A 22,487-nucleotide genomic window follows, 5' to 3' on the forward strand; every position below is an offset into this window, starting at 1 on the left:
CTGAGCGTTCCACTTGGGCACACCAATCCATCCCCTTTCTCGACTGCTGGGGAAGGGGGACACATAGACGCCCAGCTTCTAGCAGTGTCTCTTTTGGCAATAAGTAGAGCCGTGCCCATTAGTGTGCAAGTTGCATGGGTATTCCCTACGTCCTCCATCACCCCTAGCAGGGCCACCTTATGGGAGGCCATCAGGTTGAGATTCAGTAGTGGATAGTTCACCAAGGACACCTGTCAAGAATCGTTGGATCCTGGGGCATGATCACCATATGTAAGACGTCCGCCGGTGAGTGAGAGCATGACAGTTTTGCTTGAGTCTGGCATGGAACAGTCTGGCTGGCGTCAGACAAGCACAATGCAAAAAATACATCTGGACCATCCGGAGCCTTGCATATATTGCAAGAGTACGTGGCACCATCAGCACATCCCGCCAATCCTCCTCCTCCAGGGGGCCGATCCAGTCCTCCCAGCAGGCCCTCGAGGTCTGGAGGGGTGGACGTTCAACACCAGGGAGAGGTAGATCTGTGACACACCTCCCCCATCCAAGGCTCCCATCATTGTCTTTGCCTCCATAGGACTAAATTTAGGGATCTGGGTGCCATTTCTAATGTGGGTATGTAGTGCAAGTCGGAGCTGCAGGAAATTATGAAATTGTGTCTGATTTAGGGTATATGTCTCCTGGAGTCGCTGGAAGGACATCATGTGTGTATCGTCCCAGACATATCCTACTACAGAGATGCCTATGTCGTCCCAACATCTAAAACCCTCAAGAGTAGCGACCTCATGCAACCACGCTCCCTGCCAGAGCGGGGTGTGTCGGGTAACTCGGCCCAACCACCCCTTTACCCTTTGGGCCATGCACCACCCATATAGAACCTGGCTGGTGATTTCGGTGTATGCCTGGGGATAGGAGAGCCATATAATAGATCCATGAGTCACGGGAAGCCTAGCATTGACAGTTCCAATCGATAGGCTGGGTCGTCCCACCCCCCAGTAAGCCATTCATTAATAGTGAGTATCTGTACTGCCAGATAATAAAGGTATAGGTTTGACATAGCCAGACCGCCATCAAATACGCCACATTGACAAGAGTCCCAAGAGAGGCGGCTCCGGCCCCCCGCCATACAAAGGAGCGGGCAACTGCATTCATCTCCCAAAACCAGTGCTGGGGGATCCGGATGGGGAGATTCTGGAGAATGTATAGAAAATGGGGTTGGATCAGCATTTTGTACAGTGCTATGCGTCCCATCACGTTAAGCAGCAGATTCTGCCATCTCCCTAGGCCCGATTTCATTTTTCGCGAAAGCGGGTTGTGATTAAAGGCCCAGGTAATGTCGGGATCAAGTGCGATTTTAATACTGAGATATGTGAAGCTTAATCGCCTGATAGGAATGGTCATCTGCCAGTCAACCAGTGCCCGAGATTCAGATAGCGGTACCAGCAGAGACTTCTAGCATTTATTTTGAGGCCGGACGCCTCGCCAAAGATATGTTGCAGTTGGAGACACAGAGGGCCGCCTACTTCTGGGTGTGACAGGTAGAGTAATACGTCATCTGCATATAAGGCGATACAATCTTCCTCTCCCGTCTCCATCGCCACCCCTCCAAGAAGGCGTCCTGGCGGGTCATCTGAGCAAGGGGTTCTATGGCGAGGACTAAGAGGAGGTGGGGCAGGGGGCACCCCTCTTGATCTGCATGACCTCCGACAGCCTCCTGTTTACGAGGAAACTAGCAGATGGTGCTTGGTATAAAAAGTGGACCATATGCCGAAAAGGGGATCCCAAACCCGCCGGCCGGAGGACCAGATCCAGATCAAATGCTTTTTCGAAATCAATTAGGAGGAGGGCCGGGGGGCAGCGTAATGTGTATCTATGCGCTAAGGCAATATGAAGCCTCCGTAGGCAGTGTCTCGTGTTGCGGGCGGGCATAAAGCCACATGGATCCGAGTGGATCAGGTGCTGCAGCACTGGCCGCAGACGACTGGCTAGTATATTGGCATAAATCTTAAGCTCAGTGTTGATTAAGGATATCGGGGGATAGTCCATACAGTGCCTGGATGGCTGCTTAGATTTAGGCAACACAACAATGGTGGCTCAGTCCAGTTCAGCAGGAAAGGCACACCCCCTCCAGGGCCTCCGCATATAGACAGTGAAGCTGGGGAACCAGGAGGTCACAGAACCTGGAGTAGTATTCTGCCGGATAGTCATCTGAGCCCAGGGTCTTCCCGGAGTGAAGGTTCATAATGGCCTCCCCTATTTCTTCCTCCGCTAACTGAGGCCTAGAGGGTTGGCATGCTTATCTCATTCAGTAGCGGCATCTGCTGTTCGACAAGAGGTCTAGGTGCTGCCTTGTATAGTGCAGCATAATAGTGGGCGAAGGTCTTCGCTATGTTCTGCAGAGTCGTACGTATCTGCCCAGATCTCACCCGGTATCTGGGGGATCACTCGCCCCTTTAGGGGGCCGGTGGCCAACCAATATAGAACCCTACTGTTTTTATCCCCCCAACCATAGACTCGGGCCTGTATTGCCCGCCAAATCTGTTTTGCCTCCTCCAGGGAGTGGGCTCGAATTTCTTGTCTCACCAGCTCCAGGGCCCGCCCACGACAACCCCCCCCCCCCCGACCCCAGAATACAATGCCTTGCCCTCCAGACCTGAGTGCCCAAGCTTTGAAGGATGTGTTATGGGCTTGTGTCTCTTTTACCTTACGTCGTAGGAGACTTTTCGCATAACCGCAGACTGTGGCCTTACCCGCTACCCAAAGAGTGATACAGGATTGGACCGAGCCAGCATTTTTGCTCAAGTAGAGGTTAGTCTCTTTATGGAGCTCCGTGGAGTAAGTCTCGTCCTGGAGAAACCAGGCATTAAGATGCCACACAGGTCTCCGGTGTTGCTCTGGATGGCCAATAACCATCAAGATCGGTGCGTGGTCGGAAAGGCCCCGCACATGTATCTGGACCCGGGTGACTAGGGAAAGGTCAGTGGCCCTCGTGAGGATCATATCTAAAGGGGCTAAGGTATGGTGCGCTGCCGAAGTGTGTTTGTGTTGTCGGTGTCGAGGTTGCCACATCCGCCAAGTATCAACCAGTCCCATGTTCAGCATCCATTGGGTCAGAGCTCGCGAGCGCCTACGACGGACATCAGACAAAGGGCCCATAACGTCCATCGTTGGGTCCAATACCGCGTTCATGTCCACACCCACGGCTGTGACTCCCATAGGCATTTGTGCGAGGAGAACGGTAAGAGTGTCAAAGAACCCCTCAAGCCCAGCAGGGAGGGCATATATGGTAAGTAGGTTGATATAGCATCCGTCCAGTCTTCCCATCAGGGCCACGTACCTCCCCTGCAGGTCCTCCCAGGTCCTTTGCACTGCCAAGGGGCAGCCCCGGTGGAGTAGTATCGCCACACCCAAGCCCCCCGCATGTGCCCAGAGTGGTAAGCCTGGTCAAAGCCATACCAGGTCAAGAACGGGCATGTGGACCCCAATAAGTGTGTCTCCTATAGGAGGAGAACGGAGGGTCGGAGGTGCTGCGCATAGTACAGCACTGCCGTCTGTTTAACCTTATCAAGGAGACTATTAACGTTCCAGAAGACTATTGTCATGTGTGCCATGTGATGTTTTGAGACGGGGCATCCTTCACTGTCATTTGGACCACTGGAGGGTCAAAACCCCGAAGCCGGACTCTGTGCAGCGGGCAGTGAGCCCTGCAGTCTCTCGGTGCCTATGTGTTCTGTGTGCGTCCCTCATATGCAGCCTCCAAGAGCTGAAAACCAGAAACAAACAACAACACATTAATACGTTCATACAATGATAAGTACCTCCCAACTCCCCCCTCCCTATACTTCCCCTCTCCAGCTGAAGAAGCATCTGTCGCCCCAGAAGACCCCAGCACATCAACAAAAAAGTAAGGTAACTCCTATAATGGTGTGGAGTGGTGGGCCCCTCCATAGCGTCGGATTTCAGCTACACTCCATTAGTCAGCCATGTCAAGCCGATCGTCGCATCAGGGGCCTCAAATGAGCGGGGTCTGGCTCAGCCTTTCCCCCTCCTCTGGAGCAAGGCGCCCCGGCGGTGTCGAGTCTCAGGAGTTCTCTCTCCCCTGAGGTGGCGACAGCGAGGGGGTCTATGCGCCGCCCATCTGGGAGGCCCTCCGGGACCTCACCTCTCCGCCGACGGGAACCAGTCCGCAGGCGACCCGGGTGGCCGGGACCCCTAGAAGACTCCCCCAGGCATTGCCTCTCACGCCCCCTCGGAATGAGAGGGGGCGCCTCCAGCGTCCCTCTGAAGCAGCTGCTCCTCTGTCGTCCACTCCCAGGCTGCGTCCGGTGTGTCGAAGAAATGTGTCCTGTCGGCATGTAGAACTTTGAGGCGGGCCGGGAAGAGGAGCATGTACTTCAGATTGACTGCTCGCATTTTCTGTTTAACCTGTTCATAGGTGTGCCGCTTCGCCTGGACCTCTCGGGAGCAGTCCGGGAAGATCAGGATCCTCGAGTTTTGATAGCGCACGTCCTGTTGAGCACGTGCCTCTCGGAGTACGGCATCTCGACCTTTAAAGTAAAGGATGCGGGCGATCAACGCCCTAGGCACAACTCCAGGAGGGGGCTTTGCAGTAAGAGCTCTATGAGCACGCTCAATGGCAAACCAGGCAGATAACTTGTCCAAGGGCACCCATGTTTTGATTCATTTCTCTACAAACTCTACAAGGTCGGAACCTTCGATGGCCTCTGGGGGATCCAACAAAGCGCAGGTTATTCCGGCGTGAGCGGTTTTCTGCATCTTCTGCTCATTGTTGCAGTCCATGGGTGCTAGTGAGAAGGCATGAAACCTTCTTTTTAAGATCCCGAACCTCATCTTCCACGGTCGACACACGGGTTTCCGCCTCAGTGATTCGCACCAAGGCATTCTGAAGATCTTGGTGCAGCAGTGCCACGTCGACTCTGACCTCTCCAATTTTATTTTGTACAACCGCCTGGGAGGACTTCATGGCGCGTAGGATGTTATAGGTGTCCCCCCTCGATCTGGTCAGCCAGGGTGGAATCCCCCATGCCACTGCCTGTCACGGCCGAAGTGGTGAACTGGTCAGTGGGGGGTTGGGAAAAGGAGGGTTTGGCCTGTCTGTCTTTCTCCATAGCTCCACAGGTCAGTCTCACAGGCGTGTCGTGTACCGCACACCAGGAGAGCCCCAGGGCACGTCTGCTCTGTCTCTATGAAGTCCAGCCACAAGCGCAGCGGTCTCCCCGAGTCGGCACTGGGGGCTGCAATCTAGCCTCACCGTATTCCCACGCCAAGAAGCCAGCCCAGCCAGACCGGCCCCCCTTCAGCGAGGGACGTTCTCTCCTCCGCAGGTCAGGGCGTAGCCCACAAAGCGCAGGTTATTCCAGCGTGAGCGGTTTTCTGCATCTTCTGCTCATTGTTGCAGTTCATGTGTGCTAGTGAGAAGGCAGGAAACCTTCTTTTTAAGATCCCGAACCTCATCTTCCACGGTCGACGCACGGGTTTCCGCCTCAGTGATTCGCGCTGAGGCATTCTGAAGATCTTGGTGCAGCAGTGCAATGTTGACTCTGACCTCTCCAATTTTATTTTGTACAACCGCCTGGGAGGACTGCATGGCGCGTAGGATGTTATAAGTGTCCCCCCTTGATCTGGTCAGCCAGGGTGGAATCCCCCATGCCACTGCCTGTCACGGCCGAGGTGGTGAACCGGTCAATGCGGGGTTGGGAAAAGGAGGGTTTGGCCTGCCTGTCTTTCCCCATAGCTCCACAGGTCCGTCTCACAGGCGTGTCGTGTACCGCACACCAGGAGAGCCCCAGGGCACGTCTGCTCCGTCTCTATGAAGTCCAGCCACAAGCGCAGCGGTCTCCCCGAGTCGGCACCAGGGCCTGCAATCTAGCCTCACCGTACTCCCAGGCCAAGGGGCCAGCCCAGCCAGACCGGCGCCCCTTCAGCGAGGGCCATTCTCTCCTCCGCAGGTCAGGGCGTAGCCCCGGGGGCCTCAAGGCAACCGGCCGTCCCCAGGCCCCACTGGGTGCCGTCCTTCAGATTCAAGGCACCACCAGAAGGGGGCAGGCACAGGGGGAGAGAGAGGGCTGGCACAAACCCTCCTGTAGCCGGGCAACCGTGGTGTCTCCAGTGCCGAATGCACTTCCGGCACAGGCGGCTCACCAGCCCATTGCCCGGCCAGAGCCCAGGGCGGCTGCCGTCAGGGCCCCAGGAGCGCCACCGCCCCGGCCACCGATCCACGGCCCGCCAGCTTCTCTCCAAGCAGCCACGACCAACCAGGCCAGCGCCGCCGTGTTTCGGCTCCCACGTCGGCCACTATACGTCTGCTGGCCGCCGCCACGGTTGTCCGTCCCTCAGGCGCCCCCATCCGGCCCCATGGGTCTAGTCCGCCCAGGGTCCACCAAGGCCCCAAGGAGTAGCCACGGCCAGCCGGCCGGCGACCCAACCCCAGGCAGCACCACGCCGCAGCGGTGAGCCGGCCGCCACGTTAATTGTGTCGGGCACCTGTCTCCTGGGTGCCCCCTCGGCCGCCCGGGGCTGTTGCGGGGATTCCTGGATTCTCCCCACCTTTGCCAAGGCCCAAGGAGACAACTCCGACACAGCGTGGATGGCGGCGGAAGACAGATGGGACTTTGCAGGCCTTCCTGAAGGAAGGGGAACGTCAACACTTAAGAAGATATTTTCAGAGAAATGCCCCAGGGTCCCTGCAGGCTGGCATAATTATTCAGCGCTTATAAGTATCATGGAAATACCCCTACGAGAGAACTGGAGTTATATGTAAGAAACTATTCCTTTTGTCTGGTACAATTCATCTGTACGGTTTGTGGTACAGTAAAAACACTGGTTGGAAAATCTTTTATTGATTGTTATTATATGTTCCATTGAATTCTGAGCGTTTACCCTCATCTCCTTCCTGAGCAGTTTTTGGATCACTTATCTTTGCTGCCCTCACAGTGAAGTATTGAATGGGTGTATATGGTGCCAAATATTGGATTCCACAGTAAGTTAAAGAACCTAGGGCACCGGTGGTGAATGAATTCCACTGTTACAATTGGATGGCTTATCCTTACCCCAAATGTTAAGTGTTTAATGGGTGTACTCCTCTTTGGGTTCAACAATAAGATAAAGCCCCAGGATGCCAGTGGCAATAGGTTTTTACATTATGAGCCCAGTAACCCCAGTTGATATGAGACTCACAAAACGTTTCCTCAGCACTCAATACATTAAAAGCATTCTGGTTGCCAACCACCATAGGTGACAGGATGTAGAATATTGCCTGGATATGCACAATACTAGAGCCTTGAGACACTGACATGAAAATATTTCAGAACTGTCACGTTTGACTGATGTTTGAAGAAAGGCTGAGAAGTAAATATGATGGCTCAAAGGAGGATGTCATAAGAGCTGTGACGTAATGATCCACAACTTGGTAAATACGTAAGTTTCAAGGGGATAAGACACACCTGCTAAAGACATTTTGAGCAACAGTCACGTTAAATGAACCTAAATATCAACATTTGAAAATTTGGAACATGACCAAACTACCATAATAGAATGACAAGAAAGCAATTATTTCTGGGATAGAGGATTAATTTTCAAGGACACCCTCAATTTTATTGTTTTGCTCACAACCTTTCACAGACTCTTTCTCCCCAACAATAGGAATGTGAATCTCTCCATTAGGCAATTCAATAGTGAATACCACAAGAGTTCAAAACTGATAAAAAGATTGCTCAGTGTAAGTGTGCAAGTGCTGAAGCATCCACTAGTGTTTTGATAAGGGACTATGTTGTTCAGTGCAGTTTTACGACCTGATTTTATATCATCCATTCTCATTCACAGTTGTTTATTGTTTTCGTGAGTGGGACCCCAGAGGCCGATCCTGCCCTCCCATCACCAAATTTGCTGATCCCTGACAGTTTAGCTTCCTCTAGTGGAATGTTACTAACGGGTGGAATGTTGTGCTGCCATATATTAGCGTTGATGTGCTTAAGGGTCTCCAGTCTCTGCATTGTCTGCCTTTTATATAAGCGAGAAATTATACAGAAATTGTGAGAAGTGTCAGGATGTGCAGTTAGAACCTTCCTGGAGTGCTTCAACTAATGATTTGAATTATCTTCACTATGAGACAGCCTCCACTGAGCAGTAAATAAAGAACCTTTACCAGCTGAGGCTTATCTTGATTTCTCTGACCGCTCTTTGGTCTTGTGGGATTATATCTTCCTGGTAATAATTTACCCATTTGAACGTTATGATACTGGTCCTTTCAAAAATCTTTGCTTAGTCATCAGTGGGATCGCCAAAAAACAGTGCTGCAGGTAGGCGTACACTTCCGCAAGCTGTGCGTTAAATCTTCCACCTTGATCTTTTTTCCAAGTTCTTAACATTGAAATTCAGGCATTGGGTTTTCCAAATGACCAGCCTCGTTTAATTATTCGTAAGGGAGTATTATCTGTCTCATATTGTTTTGTAAGTGGTAATCATTAAAAGAAGCATGCCTGTATGGTGGGTTTGCCCTTTCAACATGGATTGAACTTCCAGTTGCATCGGAAAATGACAGTATGCTATGCATCGATCATTGCTATGGTCATCAGCCATCCACAATGTACCTAGTCTGTAGTTACATTCATTGGCCATCCCTTTGTTTCCGTAGAAATTAGTTTGGTTGATCCTGCCCACAGAAATTGCAGGGACTGCAAAGTGGGGTATCTCCTACAAAACAATAAAAATACAACATATATACACTGAGTATATTCTGTGCTCAGAAGCTCATAGGTGGTGGTGGTGGGGTGAGTTTAAACAATAATATGGTGTAAGAAATCTGTAAAGGAGGGCTGCCGATCTGCTCCTGCTTTTAATTTAGTTCATAGTACTCTCCTACTTTAGATAGATGATAGTGAATGTGGGCCATTGTTGGCTGCTCGTCACTGTGAGGTTTGTACCAATGCCACAGCAGGCCCAGAGTGCACCCTTCATTTTCAGTGTTTACCATTGACTTCAAGTTAAAGGCCTTTTCACCATCTATGATAGCCTACTAATTCTAAGGGCGACAACTACCCTTTCAGTACCACCACAGATATATCCAGTTCTACATGATGAGTCCGTTTTTTGTCCTGGAGTCTTCTGCAAAAATGTGGATGGGCAGTTTGGGAAAGGACTCTTCCCCCGTTCCTGGAGTCTGAACTGGCAGTAGTTCTTGGCTGGAATGGCAAAAGACGGCATGGTATAAAGATGCTAAAAATAACTGTACATATATATTTATAGTTACCTGCAAGTTCTGAAATCAAAGCAAATCTAGAGGGAGAGTGATATTTGATGCAATATATGAGATGAATGTGATGAATGCGTACTTGATGACTTCTGGCTTGATGAGTGATCTCACATAATGTGATAATTGGTTTTTAGTATCTTCACCTCAGGAGTGATTGAGGTACTATTTTCTTCTTTTAACTACTAACGCTCTGCAAACAGAAGGCGCATGACTACAAAAACGTGCCCAACAGGACAAACATAATTGTGAAGTTGTCTTTTCTGTAAAGTTTTTATTTGCCAAGTCTTTTTTTCCTCACTTTGCACTCATGTTTTCTTTTTTTAACTTATAGTGCCCTGCAAACTAAAGGTGTGTGGCTGGCAAAAGCGTACCCAGCAGGACACAAAAACACAGAGAAGTTTTATTTTCTATAGTTAACTTTTTTAGGGTTGAGCGCAAAGCACTCTGTCCCTGGTGTAATCTCTCTGTGGACTTTTAACCACACCCATGAGTTTGGTTGGTTCCTGTGGTTCCCTTTTACAGTTCGCTTCAGTTCATTAGTGGAAGGCGTGCATACGTCATCCCTTTTCCGGTGTTTAGCCCTCGTCAAGCGCACCAGCCAACTACTGAAAACATATGAGGCTCCATGTTTTCTGTATGGGTTCTGGACTACTTTTTCTCTTTATTTTGTAGGCAGCGCGCTCTCGCTGGGCAGTAGTCGAGCACTTTTGCCAGTTACATGGATAATTGCACTTTTGCCCATACGTTTCACTGCAAACGAATTCCTGTTTCCTTTTGTGTGTCTCCGTCACGCTTCATGGTGGTCATGGGCTCGCTTATTTGAAACTGTTTTACTTTTCAGTTTATGTGGCAAGAAAAGTCTGGTTAGGAGTTTAAAATGCGAATAACTCTAACTTGAGCAAACGCTGGACCAGTTGCATTGCAGATGCTTGTTTTTATTTTGCCAGGTCTTTTTTTTTTCACTTTGCGCTCATGTTTTGTTTTTGCTGGTGGCCGCTGTTCTCAAAAGATGACTATTATCTTGTTCTAAATATTGCAAAGCAATATTGTTTCTTTCTTACGTGTAATTTTCGTAATTATACTTTAAAACATAACCGTGCAGTACGCCCAAATCCACCCCACTCCAATCCAGTCCTCCCCACTCCAAACCATGTAGCTCACCCTGATCCACTCCAGTCCTCATGAACCACCCCACTCTAATTTGCCCCACTCCAATCCAAAACAATCTGCCCAATACAATCCAAAAAACGTTCCCAACTCCAAACAGCAATCCAAAACAATCTGCACTACTCCAACCTGCCCACTCCAATCTAAAACAATCTGCCCTACTCCAGTTCAAAACAATCTGCCTCAATGCAATGTACCCCAGTCCAAAACAATCTGCCCCACTCCAACCCAAAACACTCTGCCTCACTTCAGTCTGTCCCAGTCCAATCCAAAACGATCTGCCTATGCCATTCTAAACAGTCTGCCCCGCTCAGAATCAAAACAATATTTCCCATTTCAGTCTTCCCCACTACAATCCAAAAAGTCTGCCCGCTACAGTCCCAAACAGTCTGTCCCAGTACAAACAAAAACAGTCTGCCCCAATTCACTCTGCCCCATTCCAATCCAAAACAGTCTTCCCACTCAAGTATAATCCACTACAGTCCAAAACAATATGCTGCACTCCAATCAGAAACAGTCTGTCCCACTACAATCCAAAACAATGTTCCCCAAACTGATCTGCCCCACTCCAATCCAAATAATATGCCCACTCAAATCCAAAACAATCTGACCCACTTCAATCCAAAATAATCTGCCCCACTCCAATTCAAAAGAATTTTCCCACTCTAATCTACCCCACGTCAATCCAAAGCAGTCTGCCTCGTTCCAGTCCAAAACAATATGCCTACTCCAATACAAAACAATTGGCCCCACTCCACTACAAAACAATCTGCCCTACTCCAGTTCAAAACAGTTTGACTCACTCTGTTCCAAAACAATCTGCCCACTCCAGTCAGAAACAATCGGCCACACTACAATACAGTCCACCTCACAATTGTAGGAAACTAGTATCTTTCTGTCCTAGTTGTCCCCAGTTTTTGCCTGGTGTCAGTATGTGTAGACTGTTAACCAGGACCACAGTGTCTGCGTTCTCTCCCCTACATTTAGTTGTATGGTAACTTTTAAAGCCCACAGTTGGCATACTGGTGCACCCACGAAAGCCCCTAGTAAGTCCCTAGTATATGTTACTTAGGTACCCAGGGCATTGATACACCAGGATTCCCTCATGGGCTGGACCATGCATTGTGTCACCCATGCGGGGGCCCATGAAAACTGTGACTTCAGGCCTACCATTGCAGCCTGTGTGAAATGGTGCACAGTGCACTCCAGACATAAGATTTGCCTTATATCATGGTCACTGCATTCTGACCCAGTAAGTCACCACTAAAGTAGGTCCTTCATCCTAAGGGCAGGCTCCATGGTTCTAAGTGTGAGGCGCCCCTGCAATTCCTGGGCTTTGTAAGTGTGGGGAAGCCAGGTATGTAGTGGACACTGATCAACACGACTTGTCGAACTACTTAATGGATTCACCCAGCATAGGCATTTTTGGGATCAAACATGTTGGAATCATGCAACAACACCAATTCCAGTGCTAGTTGCATGATACCATGTTTTCTGGGGTTTTCCTAGGGGATCCCCCAAAGTCTCCCTCTACAGCCTTGCAGGGTCTGCATGCCAGCCCATGCTGCTGCCGACCCCAGACACTGTTCTGCCTTCCTGCTGCTGAGCTTATCGCAGGGGAAGGCAGAAGAAAGGATTTCTTCTTTAGAAATAGGTGTCTCTGGGCTGGGGTGGGGGTGTCTCTGAGCGTCACCAGACTGATTTGATGGGCACATTAGGTGCCCTCCTTGCATAAACCTGTTCACACCAGTGCAGGATCGCCTGGTTCCTGCTCTGGCAAGAAACCACACAAAGGGCAGGGAAGTAACCACTCCCCTGTCCAGCTCCTCCATTTGGGAGGTGCTCAGAGCTCTGCCAGGTAGCCACTTGATTCTGCCAACTTGGAAATAAGATAAGCAGAGGCCCCTGGGAGCATCTGACTGGTCAGTTCAGCTGGGTGGCGTCCCTGACCCCCTCTGTTAGGTGGAACACTGCAGTAAGTGTCCAACCCCCCTCTTGGGTTACGTAAGGGCTCCCCTGAGGGTGGGACCCTAGATTCCCCTGCAAGACTTCCGTAACCATCTGGAAGTCTCCTCTGCAAGATACTTCAGCAACCTAAACACCGGAACCGCTGCTGTTCTTCGCTGGAACCAAGAGCAAGACTGTAACCAGTAGGAGGGCTCATACTTTTACTTTGTTTCCAAGTTCTGCAAAGACTTCTGCAACTCCATGGCCATGCATCCTCAAGAATCACAGGAACTCTTCCTGTACTTTGGAAAGCAACCAGGAATCTTCCTTGTAGTGAAGGAGGCACTTCCCTGCATCCTCAGGCACCTCAACCATGACAACCAGCTTGTGGATCCTGCTGTCCCACAGACTCTTTGAGGCTCTACAACACAGGTGGTGGTTCTGTGACTCACCAGAGGTCTGACCTATCTTCCTTGAAAATGGGAAGTCCGTGGTCCCTCACTGAAGCTGCTTGGCTGGAACCCCTGTGCAACACACCTGCTTGTCTTTGCCAAGGCTTGTTGGCTATTCAGTCCGAAGACCTCGTAGCTCCAAGAACCCCTGGTCTCCGGCACTCTCCAGTTCCAAGAACAAATTCCTCTCTGCAGCTCCTGCGACATAGGCATCCCTTTTTGCTGTGCTGTTGAGGCCATCCTGTGACTCCCTGTGCCTGCTGTCAGAGGTTCCTGCTGGGGGCTCCATCGATTCCTGCTAGCTCTCCTGGGTGCTGGCCCTGAACTACCTGCCAAGGTTGGGTCACCTGGACCTTGCTGGTCCCCACAAATCCTGCAAACTCCATGCAACGCTTCTCTGCATTTGTCAAGGCTTGTTGGTGGTCCTGCTGACCACTGACCCCTCTGCAATTTGACGACCGGCGTGGGACAGCTCGTGGACGGCTCCTGGTATCTTCCTACATCTCCTGGACTCCACAGCTGCACCTCTTTGTCCAGCAGGAAAGCATATCCAAGAAGGGTGGGCATTGCCCCGCTGCACCTCTGGGTGGTCTGGACTCTTTCCCATTTTTCCTTAGGTCCCCTTCTTCAGGAATTCATGCCTGGGTTCCACCGACCTGGTCCTCTGGTCACAACAGCTACTGGACAACTGAGGTCCCCGTTGACTTCAAAGAGAGGTTCTGACACAACTTCACCCCTAAGCACCTAGGCTCCCCGGTGTGGGTACTCCTATTCACAGGTGGGGACACAATCCAACCTCCCTTGTCCCAATGGGTTTTCTCAGGGTCCTCTGGGAAGGGTCTTTAAAAGCGAAAAAAAAACAACCACACCTTCCCCATGTTATCCTATGGAACGGGGTTACAACTCTGCACACAGGGGACTGGGGAAATCTTACCTTCTTACCTTTGGGGTTTTAGTACTTCCGCATACCTAAGGGTCCTTGGGTGATAGTGTGGGTTGGGAGTGATTTTTGCATTCCATTTTTTTAATATATGGTTTGCCCCATCCTCACCCCCCTATACTATAGGGAACTACTATAGGGGCCCATGTTATTCTATGCATTTACTTACCTGTTGCTAAGTATATATTTATATGTTCATTTCTCCGGTTAGGAAATATACCAAAGTTAGTTCTAGAGTGTGTGTGTTATAATAAATATAAACTATTTTTCTAACACTGGTGTGGTTCTTTCTTGTGTGGACATCACTGACTGATCTGTGTGGTATTTACGATCACTTTACATCCTCTTGGATAAGCCTTAGCTGCTCTCCACAGCTACCCTTCAGAGAGCTCTGGTTATCTAGAGCCACCTACACTATCACTAAGGATTGCCTGGAGTTAGTACAGGGTGCCTCACCTATGTGTCTACACCATATACTGAGCCAGCCTCCTACAACCATTATCCACCCTATTCCAATCTGCCCCAATCTAATCTGCCTCACTCCATTCCGCCCCAGTTCAATCCAAAACAATCTGCCCCACTCTAATCCAAAAAAGTCTGCGGCACTCCAGTCTCTCCCACTCCAACCCACAACAGTCTGCCTACTCCATTCCATAACAGTATGTCCCACTTCAACCTAAAACAATATCCCCCACTCCAGTCTGCCCCACTCCAATCCAAAACAATCTGCCCCATTCCAGTTCCCCCCACTCCAATCTAATCTGCCCTACTCTAATCCAATCCACCCCACTACAATCCAGCCCACCTCACCCCAATCTGCCCCACTGTAGTCTGCACCACTCCGATCTGCCCCACTCCAAAACAAAACAATCTGCTCCACTCCAATCCACAGTACTCTGCCCCATTCGCACCCAAATCCATCTGCTCCAGTCCATAATAATCTGCCCTACTCCAATCTAAAACATTCTTCCCCCAACCAATGTGAACCCACTCCAATACAATCTGCTCCACTCCAATCTGCCCCACAGCAAAACCAAAACAATCTGCCCCACTCCAATCCAAAACAGTCTGCTCACTCCATTCTGCCCCACCTCAATCCAAAACACTCTGCCCACTCCAGTTACCTCACTCCAGTCCAATCCTCCCCACTCCAATACAGTCCACCCTCCTGGATAAGCCTTAGCTGCTACCCACAGCTACCCTTAATAGAGCTCTGGTTATCTAGAGCCACCTGCACCATCACTAAGGGTTGACTGGACTCATTAGAGGGTGCCTCACCTATGTGTGTACACCATATACTGTGCCAGCCTCCTACAACGATGATCCTCCCTACTCCAATCTGCCCCACTTCAGTCTGATCCACTCAAATCTGCCCCACTCCGATCTGAAACAATCTGGCCCACTCAAATTCAAAACAATCTGCCCCACTCCAATCCAAAACAATCTGCCACACTCCAATCTCTCTAACTCTAATCCCAAACAATCTGCCTACTTCATTCCATAACCGTATGCCCCACTCCAATCTAAAACAATCCGCCCCATCTACAATCCAAAATATATGTCCCACTATAATCCAAAGCAATCTGGCCCACTCAAATTCAAAACAATCTGCCCCACCACTCCAATCCAAAACAATCTGCCACACTCCAATCTGTCCGAGCACAAACCAAAACAATCTGCTCCAATCCAATCTGCCCCAATCCAAAACAGTCTGTCCCACTCCAACCTGCCCGCACTCCAATCCAAAACCATCTTCCCCACTCTAATCCAAACCATCTGCTCCACTCTAATCCAAACCATCTGCCCCACTCCAATCAGCACCAGTTCAATCTGCCCCACTCCAATCCACGACAATCTGCCCCATTCCCATCCAAAATTATCTTCCCCACTCAAGTCCATAATGACCTGTCCCATTCCAATCCAAAACATTCTGCCCCCAACCAATGTGCACCCACACCAGTCCAGAACAATCTGCCCCACTCCAATCCAAAACAGTCTGCCACACTCCATTCCAAAACAATCTGTCCTATTCCAATCGAAAACAATCTACCCCACTCCAGTCCAAAAGAATATGCCCTACTCCAATCCAAAACACTCCAATCTGCCCCACTTCAAGCCAAAGCAGTGTGCCCCACTCCAATCCGAAACAATCTGCCCCTCTCCAGTCCCCTTACTCCAGTCCAATCTCCCCCACTCCAGTACAATCCACCCACTCCAATCCAGTCCACCTCACCCCAAACTGCCCCAGTCCAATCTGCGGCACTCCAATCCAAAACAGTCTGCCCCACTCCAATCCAAAACAATCTTCCCTACTCCATTTCAAAACAGTCTGCCCCATTTTAGTCCAAAACCAACTGCTGCACTACATTACAAACCAATCTGCCCCACTGCCATTGAACTCTACCCTCCTCCACTCAACTCTACGGCACTCTATTTCCTCAACTTCACTCTATTCCCTCAACTTCACTCTACAATACTCTACTCCCCCACTGCATGCTACGACACTCCACACCACTAACATTTAGCCATCCTAAACAGCAGCCACACTGATGTACAACATGGAAAAAAGGATTTTCCTGATCCACCCCTCCATCCCAAATGTCCTTTCAACCAAATTTTGCTTCAAGAAAGGAAGTTGTAGAGAACTTCCTGGTAAGAAGTGCTTTATCTCGGGGGTAAGATGCCTCTAAACATTGTTTACAATACTATGGGCCTATATAATGCACATTGTGTAGGGTCCCTTCCAGGTGTGTAGAGCACTGTTATTATGGCCTTGTGCATATATGATGGAAGTGAGCAAGCATAGGAAAATGAGTTACATAGGCGTTTCAGTTTTGGATCCAATAGTGGGAATAGCATCTTTTTAAATGGCTGCTGTGATACCACATGGGCATGGGTCCTTCCCAATATGTAGTTTAGAGATCTGTGTGATAACCTCCTCCAGTATACTATCAGAATAAAGCGTGGCACATTATTGGGGTAGTGAGGGATGGAAGGTATTTTGTTGATATGTTTGGCCATATATTGCGTATAGGGAGATGTTCTGTCGAGTATAAATCTGTGGAAAATTGTCTGCACCCTTCTCCTATCCCCTTATTTTTGAACGACACGTTCCCTTGGGTTGTGATTATTTGTTCTATCACCCCTCTCTGTTGTTTAGCCCTTAGTTTGCGCTGCATTATTTCTTCCTTTGAAATAAAGCTGGCAATTAATGTGCGTCTTCAAATTCTTCCACTTAATTTTACAATTTGTGTCTTTTATCCCGCCTTTCTTGGTCTACTTTATGGCCAGTGAAATCAGTTCCCCATGTATTACTGCCTTTAGTGTATTTCATAAAATCAGGATCTGGGTATCCTAGTTATCATAATTATGTATGAATGTGATTAATTTTCCTCTAACATAGTTAATGACAAAATCGTGTTTCAAGATATTGCCATTTAATCTCAAACAGGAGGAGACATCTAGTATGGTGCTAACTGGTGTGATCTTAAAAGGTGAATTATCTGAAAGGGCAGGGGCCTTGGTGCTTCTGTGTTGTGTTTTGGATAGTGGAGTTGTCATGTCTTGGAAGTAATGTAGCCTAGTATAAGATTGGTGGGATGCAGAAAAAATGAATAGCTCTGTTGTGATGGGGTTTCATGCACACCAAATATCCACTAACCCCAGGTACTTCATCCACTCTAAGCCACCCTTGGAAAGAGCACCTGTTTAGCTCAGTCATACATTGCAATCTTTTGTTCAGTCTATTAGTAAGTTCAGGTCCACACCCACCAAAATCTCAGAGACTGATGATGTCATAATTTGAGAAAATGCTTCCCCCAGGAATTTGTCTTGATTATCATTGGGAGTGGAGGTAGATCCCAAGTTGAGGGTATAGCTACCTATTGAGATCCGAACAGCTAGGAATTGTGTATCATAGTGTGTGTTGAGCCTCTTCTAATTAAATTTGTTAGCAAAGAGAATTGCCACTTCCTCTCTCATATTGTTACCAGATGAAAACATGTGTCTGGTAAACCAGTGTGATCTAAAGTGGGTCCAACCTTCTCTTTGGATATGTTGCCCTTGGGGACGTCACAGTAAGTTTCCCTCAGCATTGTAAGCAGTGCTACCCTCTTTGCTGTGGCATTCAGACCCCCTAACACGTAAGCTCAGAATTTTTACCTTGACTCTTCACTACTTCAGTATCTGTTAATCACCCCAAGCATAAGGCCTGCTGTGTGAGTGTTTGTCCCGGGGATTGCAGAATTTCATAGATGTAGTGAGTGTGAATATGTATTTTACCTCCAGATCGGATCCCCAACAAATAAACAACCAAGAACGGAGAAACCTTCAACCCATTGGAGTTCCCATTATCTGGGTAAATACTGTATGTCCAGTACATTGGGACCATGTGTAAGTCCAGCTCCTGCCCTGGTTTCAACCCACCCCCATTCCGCCCCAACTTACTTCTTTAGCAACATCTCATTCAGCTGCCTCCAGAGAGTTCTTCTCCTATGATCTTCTTGGCATTCATGCCAGTGGGCACTTACATTGTGGTATCTCAGGTTAGACCTCTCAATTGGGTGCTCATTTATTTGTAGCTTCGCAAATATTGAGAGTTCAAATCTCCCCATCAGTATCATCAACATGTAACTAACCTATGGCTGCCTTTCTCTCATGTTGTATCTCTTCCTCCAAAGGTCTGACCAAAGACTGTATTGAACTTATGGTACCCCTATCTGTGGTGTGTGTGTGTGTAATTCTCTCCTGATCACTGGTGTTCCGCAGGCGAGGCATCTCAGGACTGCCCCTGTAATTCCAGTATAGTTTGTGCCTCTGGTGGTGTATGTACAATATGCATTTTCGTGTTTAAGAGGAAGACTATGCTAAGAGGGTATCCCCACCTGTATTTTAGTTCTTTCTCTTTCAGGAATGCAGTAGCTTGTCTGATTTGTGATGTCCTCTGCAGAATGTTTTGGCAGTAAGCCTTAATAGAGCCAAATAGTGGCCCCTTTAAATAATATTGAGCCAATCCAGCGTGCTGCATCCATAATTGCCTCTTTTTCTTTAAAGTAGTGCACACAAGTAAGAACATGTGGAGGATTGTTTCCCGGGCTGACGGGTCCTCCAGCACAATGGTTTCTATCAAGCTGAATGTCTTGCAGTGCAAGGCCAGGCAGCACGAGGTGTAATAAGCGTTTGACATTAGCCTCTATAATGTTCTTTTCTGCAGCTTTGTGTATGCCTATGATTTATATATTAGTTTGTCGAGTTCTAGTTTCCTAATCTTGTGGTACTGAAGGTTGATACTTTGATCGCAGAGCTCCAGCACCTCTCCCTGGAAAAAGTCCAGCTCTTCCTCCTGAGCATCTCCTGCATCTTCCAAGGTGGAGACTCTTTGTCCCAGATCTTCCAGGTCATGTCTCATAAGTCCTCGATAAATGTGTGTGTAATGCGGGCTTTAGCTATATTTTGTGTGAGGTTGTGGGGTGAGTGTGCTCAGCCTTATTCCTCTTCAGTAGTGTCTGTCAATCCTTCAAGTTTCTTAGCTGTGTTCTTGCTGAGCATGTCCTTCTAATTAGACTTTTTTTTATGTTTGTGAAAGTCCATCCCAAGGGCAGGGCTAGCCCTGCTTATATCACGCAGCAAAATTATCTGATTCTGTTTTTTCGGCTGCAAAGTGCACAATCACTTTATACACTGTGCATGTTGACTCTACCACATTGCACTGCTCTGTTATACATTGTGCAATATAAAGCTCCAAAGATCATGTTGGCCTGCGTGTGAGAGACTTTGTTTACCTCTGAGACTGGATTACTTTCTGCCTGAATCTTACGAGTCACTTAGATGCTTCAGTCCTCCTGTACTCCCAAACACCCATCCCACTGGAACAGTTCTGAATATTTCTTAATGTGAGTGCCAGTGCTACACTGTTGGTGAGGAGAGCCTCAGTAGTCTAAAAGAATCCCAAGGATTCCTCATAGTGATTGACTGACCCTCTGCAAACATGCCACTCTGCCTTCTCGCATTGCCATGTGGTGTGTAGTGTAATTTTAAGTTGTATGTCTGTGTTTGCACTAGGGAACTTACGCCATGCTCTCTCATGGCCCAGGTGCACTGCACCACTGTGTTTTGGCATATGTGTCAAGGGGGATGGTGTTGACTTAAAGCGGGGCAGTTCCCATGGTGATCGCTGCTTGTGTACCCCTCCGTAGGGAGCGAGCGTCTCTCCCATCCCCACCTTGCTAATCTCCCACAAGAAACCAGCCAACCAAGAGAGCAATTGCTCATCACTGGTTTAGGGGATGAGTTCTCGCTTTACCTTTGAGAATGCTCATTTCAATCTCTGGAGGGTTCTCGCTTCACCTTTAACACATGGGCCCGCCAGATTCCCTTGCATCCACCTCTGATTCCATTGTGGGCCCTCACAAGCTCTGCGGACCACTGCTCCCCCCACCCGCTGACGCCACTCCTGGGACCTGTTTTTAATAGGGGTTGGATGTGTGCGCATTGTGTCCGTCTCGGGCCGGCCAAACACACATGCACACTGTGCTCTCTCCAGCCCAGCACTGTGTTGCCGGGCTGGAGAGAGCAGGCACACGTTCCCAGTCTGCCTGGGAGCGTCCTGGCTGGGAGCTCTCAGACAGTCCAAACGCTGCTTTGAGTAGCGTTAGGATTGGCCGCAGGGTAGGCTGGGAGTCTGTGCCTGCCTGCTGCTGAGACAACAAGGATCGAAGGTGCGGCATAAGTTTTTAAAAATGTATTTATTTAAATTTTCATTAATCGTACCCCCCACCCCTGCACTCCGCCCTGTAACTTCTGTGAGCTGCGACTGCTTTCTACATTTGTCCATATCCTACTGGGCATGATCTTCCATCATGCCCAGTGTCATCTGGAAATTGGCTTTGACTACATTCTCCACTCTCTCAACCACCACAGCACCGGGCGTAGTCTCTGACCACACTTTGCACCAAATCCCCAATTCCTGCCTCCTAGATCATGGTCTTTTCCTGTCCCACTGTGATCTGTTTTCTTAATGTGATTTTTCTGCCATGATCGGCACTCACTAAGCCTGTGACCAGCCCAAGCAAACTCTCAGGGCCACGACATGACAAAACTCTTATTACCTAAATAGGAAACACAAATTTGGTGCCAAAACTAATTTAAGAATGATCAAACACCTGCTTTTTCTATGGCCTATTGGCATCAACCACAACTACAGTCGATATCGACCACACTGCAGTATGGGATTTGCCAGCTGTAACTGAATACACAAATAATGCCTAGTATTTTGACGACCTTTATAAAATAAGATGAGCACACTGTTATCAGAGAGCAAAGGACATAAGAAGGATGATGAAAAATAAACAGGAGGAAAGAACAAGGAAAAGGAAGCTTTCAGAGAGAGATGAACTATTGGGTGGAAGAAATCTGAAGTTCAATTCGGCCCAAGCAAGGAATGCTGCATTAAAACATACTAATCAAGATAGGTTAATTGATAAAGCAATATATTTTCTGCTTTGTTGAAATACTGCTTTTCGGGGAACATGGACAAATCATCAATTCATCGGGTGCTATCCACCATAAATACCTAAAGCATAAAATGCTACAGGTTGTGCTCTGAAATGTTGTACACTGTTATGATGAATGCAGTTCAACTGCTCAGATGTCGTACAGTTTCATGCTTAAACCATGTAGTAATACTATGTTCTGTTATCATTTTGAAATTAATCTATGCATCATCTGAACCCTGTTTGTATCCATTTCTTTTCTTTAGGTATTATTTTGCTTGTTTTTCTTGTAATACTGGCTTCCTTCATCTTTTGCTACTGTTGCAATAAGAAGAAACAAGGGTAAGTTGAATTTCATACTTCTAAATGTATTTTTCACTTAGTGTTTGTGTCTTCTTGGTGTTTCCTCTGAACGGATCATAATTACTTCTTAGAGACTTATAACATCTGTTATTTTTTGCAAGACCCTTGTACTATGTTTATGGGAAATATACATTTGCTGCCTATCTTTTGGTTATTAATGTGCTTTGTAACCAAATATTACAGAGTGCACGGGCATGACCTAGAAGCTAATTATAGTAGGTCAATAGATCTAAAGATTTGACTATATTCCCCATTAGAACTCTTAACAAGCAAGACAAATGTTTGTGTTACCACCCAGTATGGCTGCAGCAAAAATAGCATTTTCAGTTTGGTCAGCAATCAACACAAACTTATTTAGTGCATGCGTTGAGCATCCTAGAATAGGGAAAGTATCAGGGACCTCTTTAGCTTCTAGTGCTGTCTTAGTCTCACATTGATGCCATTAGTATACTCGAAAGAGGATCCAGGCCATCCAAACAAACTCACACTCCTAGGTCCAGTATAGTTCTATAGCAGTGGTTCCCAACCTGTGGTGCGGGGACCTCTGGGGATCCGCAAAGCCTCCTCAGGGGGTCCGCGACTGCTTCGAAAATGAAATAATACTAACAGATTAGGCCCCCAGCTTTCAGTAATGACTCAGTGGGGGTCCTCTGATTCCATTAATGATTCAGTGGGGGTCCCTGGTTTCCGGTAATGATAAAGTGGGGGTCCACAGAAGTCAAAAAGTTGGGAACCACTGTTCTAGAGCAAGCGTTTTCGATTTAATTCCTTAATGAATTTTCAGAGAAATACAGACTCAGTAATTTATTGGAAATGACAGAAAGATCCTCATTTTGTGCACTTACAATCTTTCTATTTGT

At 48.2% G+C, this 22,487-nt stretch overlaps 1 protein-coding gene across 2 annotated transcripts in view; it reads left to right on the plus strand.

The window, feature by feature from the left end:
* LOC138299906 (membrane cofactor protein-like) overlaps positions 1 to 22,487 on the plus strand; it is a 637,582-nt gene that overhangs the window by 445,263 nt on the left and 169,832 nt on the right. For both annotated transcript variants that reach the window (XM_069238620.1, XM_069238621.1), the window contains one exon: positions 21,531 to 21,606. In XM_069238620.1, the coding sequence (XP_069094721.1) occupies positions 21,531 to 21,606 (76 nt within the window). The remainder of the gene's footprint in view (positions 1 to 21,530; positions 21,607 to 22,487) is intronic.

This window comes from Pleurodeles waltl, chromosome 6 (assembly GCF_031143425.1).
Source record: "Pleurodeles waltl isolate 20211129_DDA chromosome 6, aPleWal1.hap1.20221129, whole genome shotgun sequence".
NCBI lineage: Eukaryota > Metazoa > Chordata > Amphibia > Caudata > Salamandridae > Pleurodeles > Pleurodeles waltl.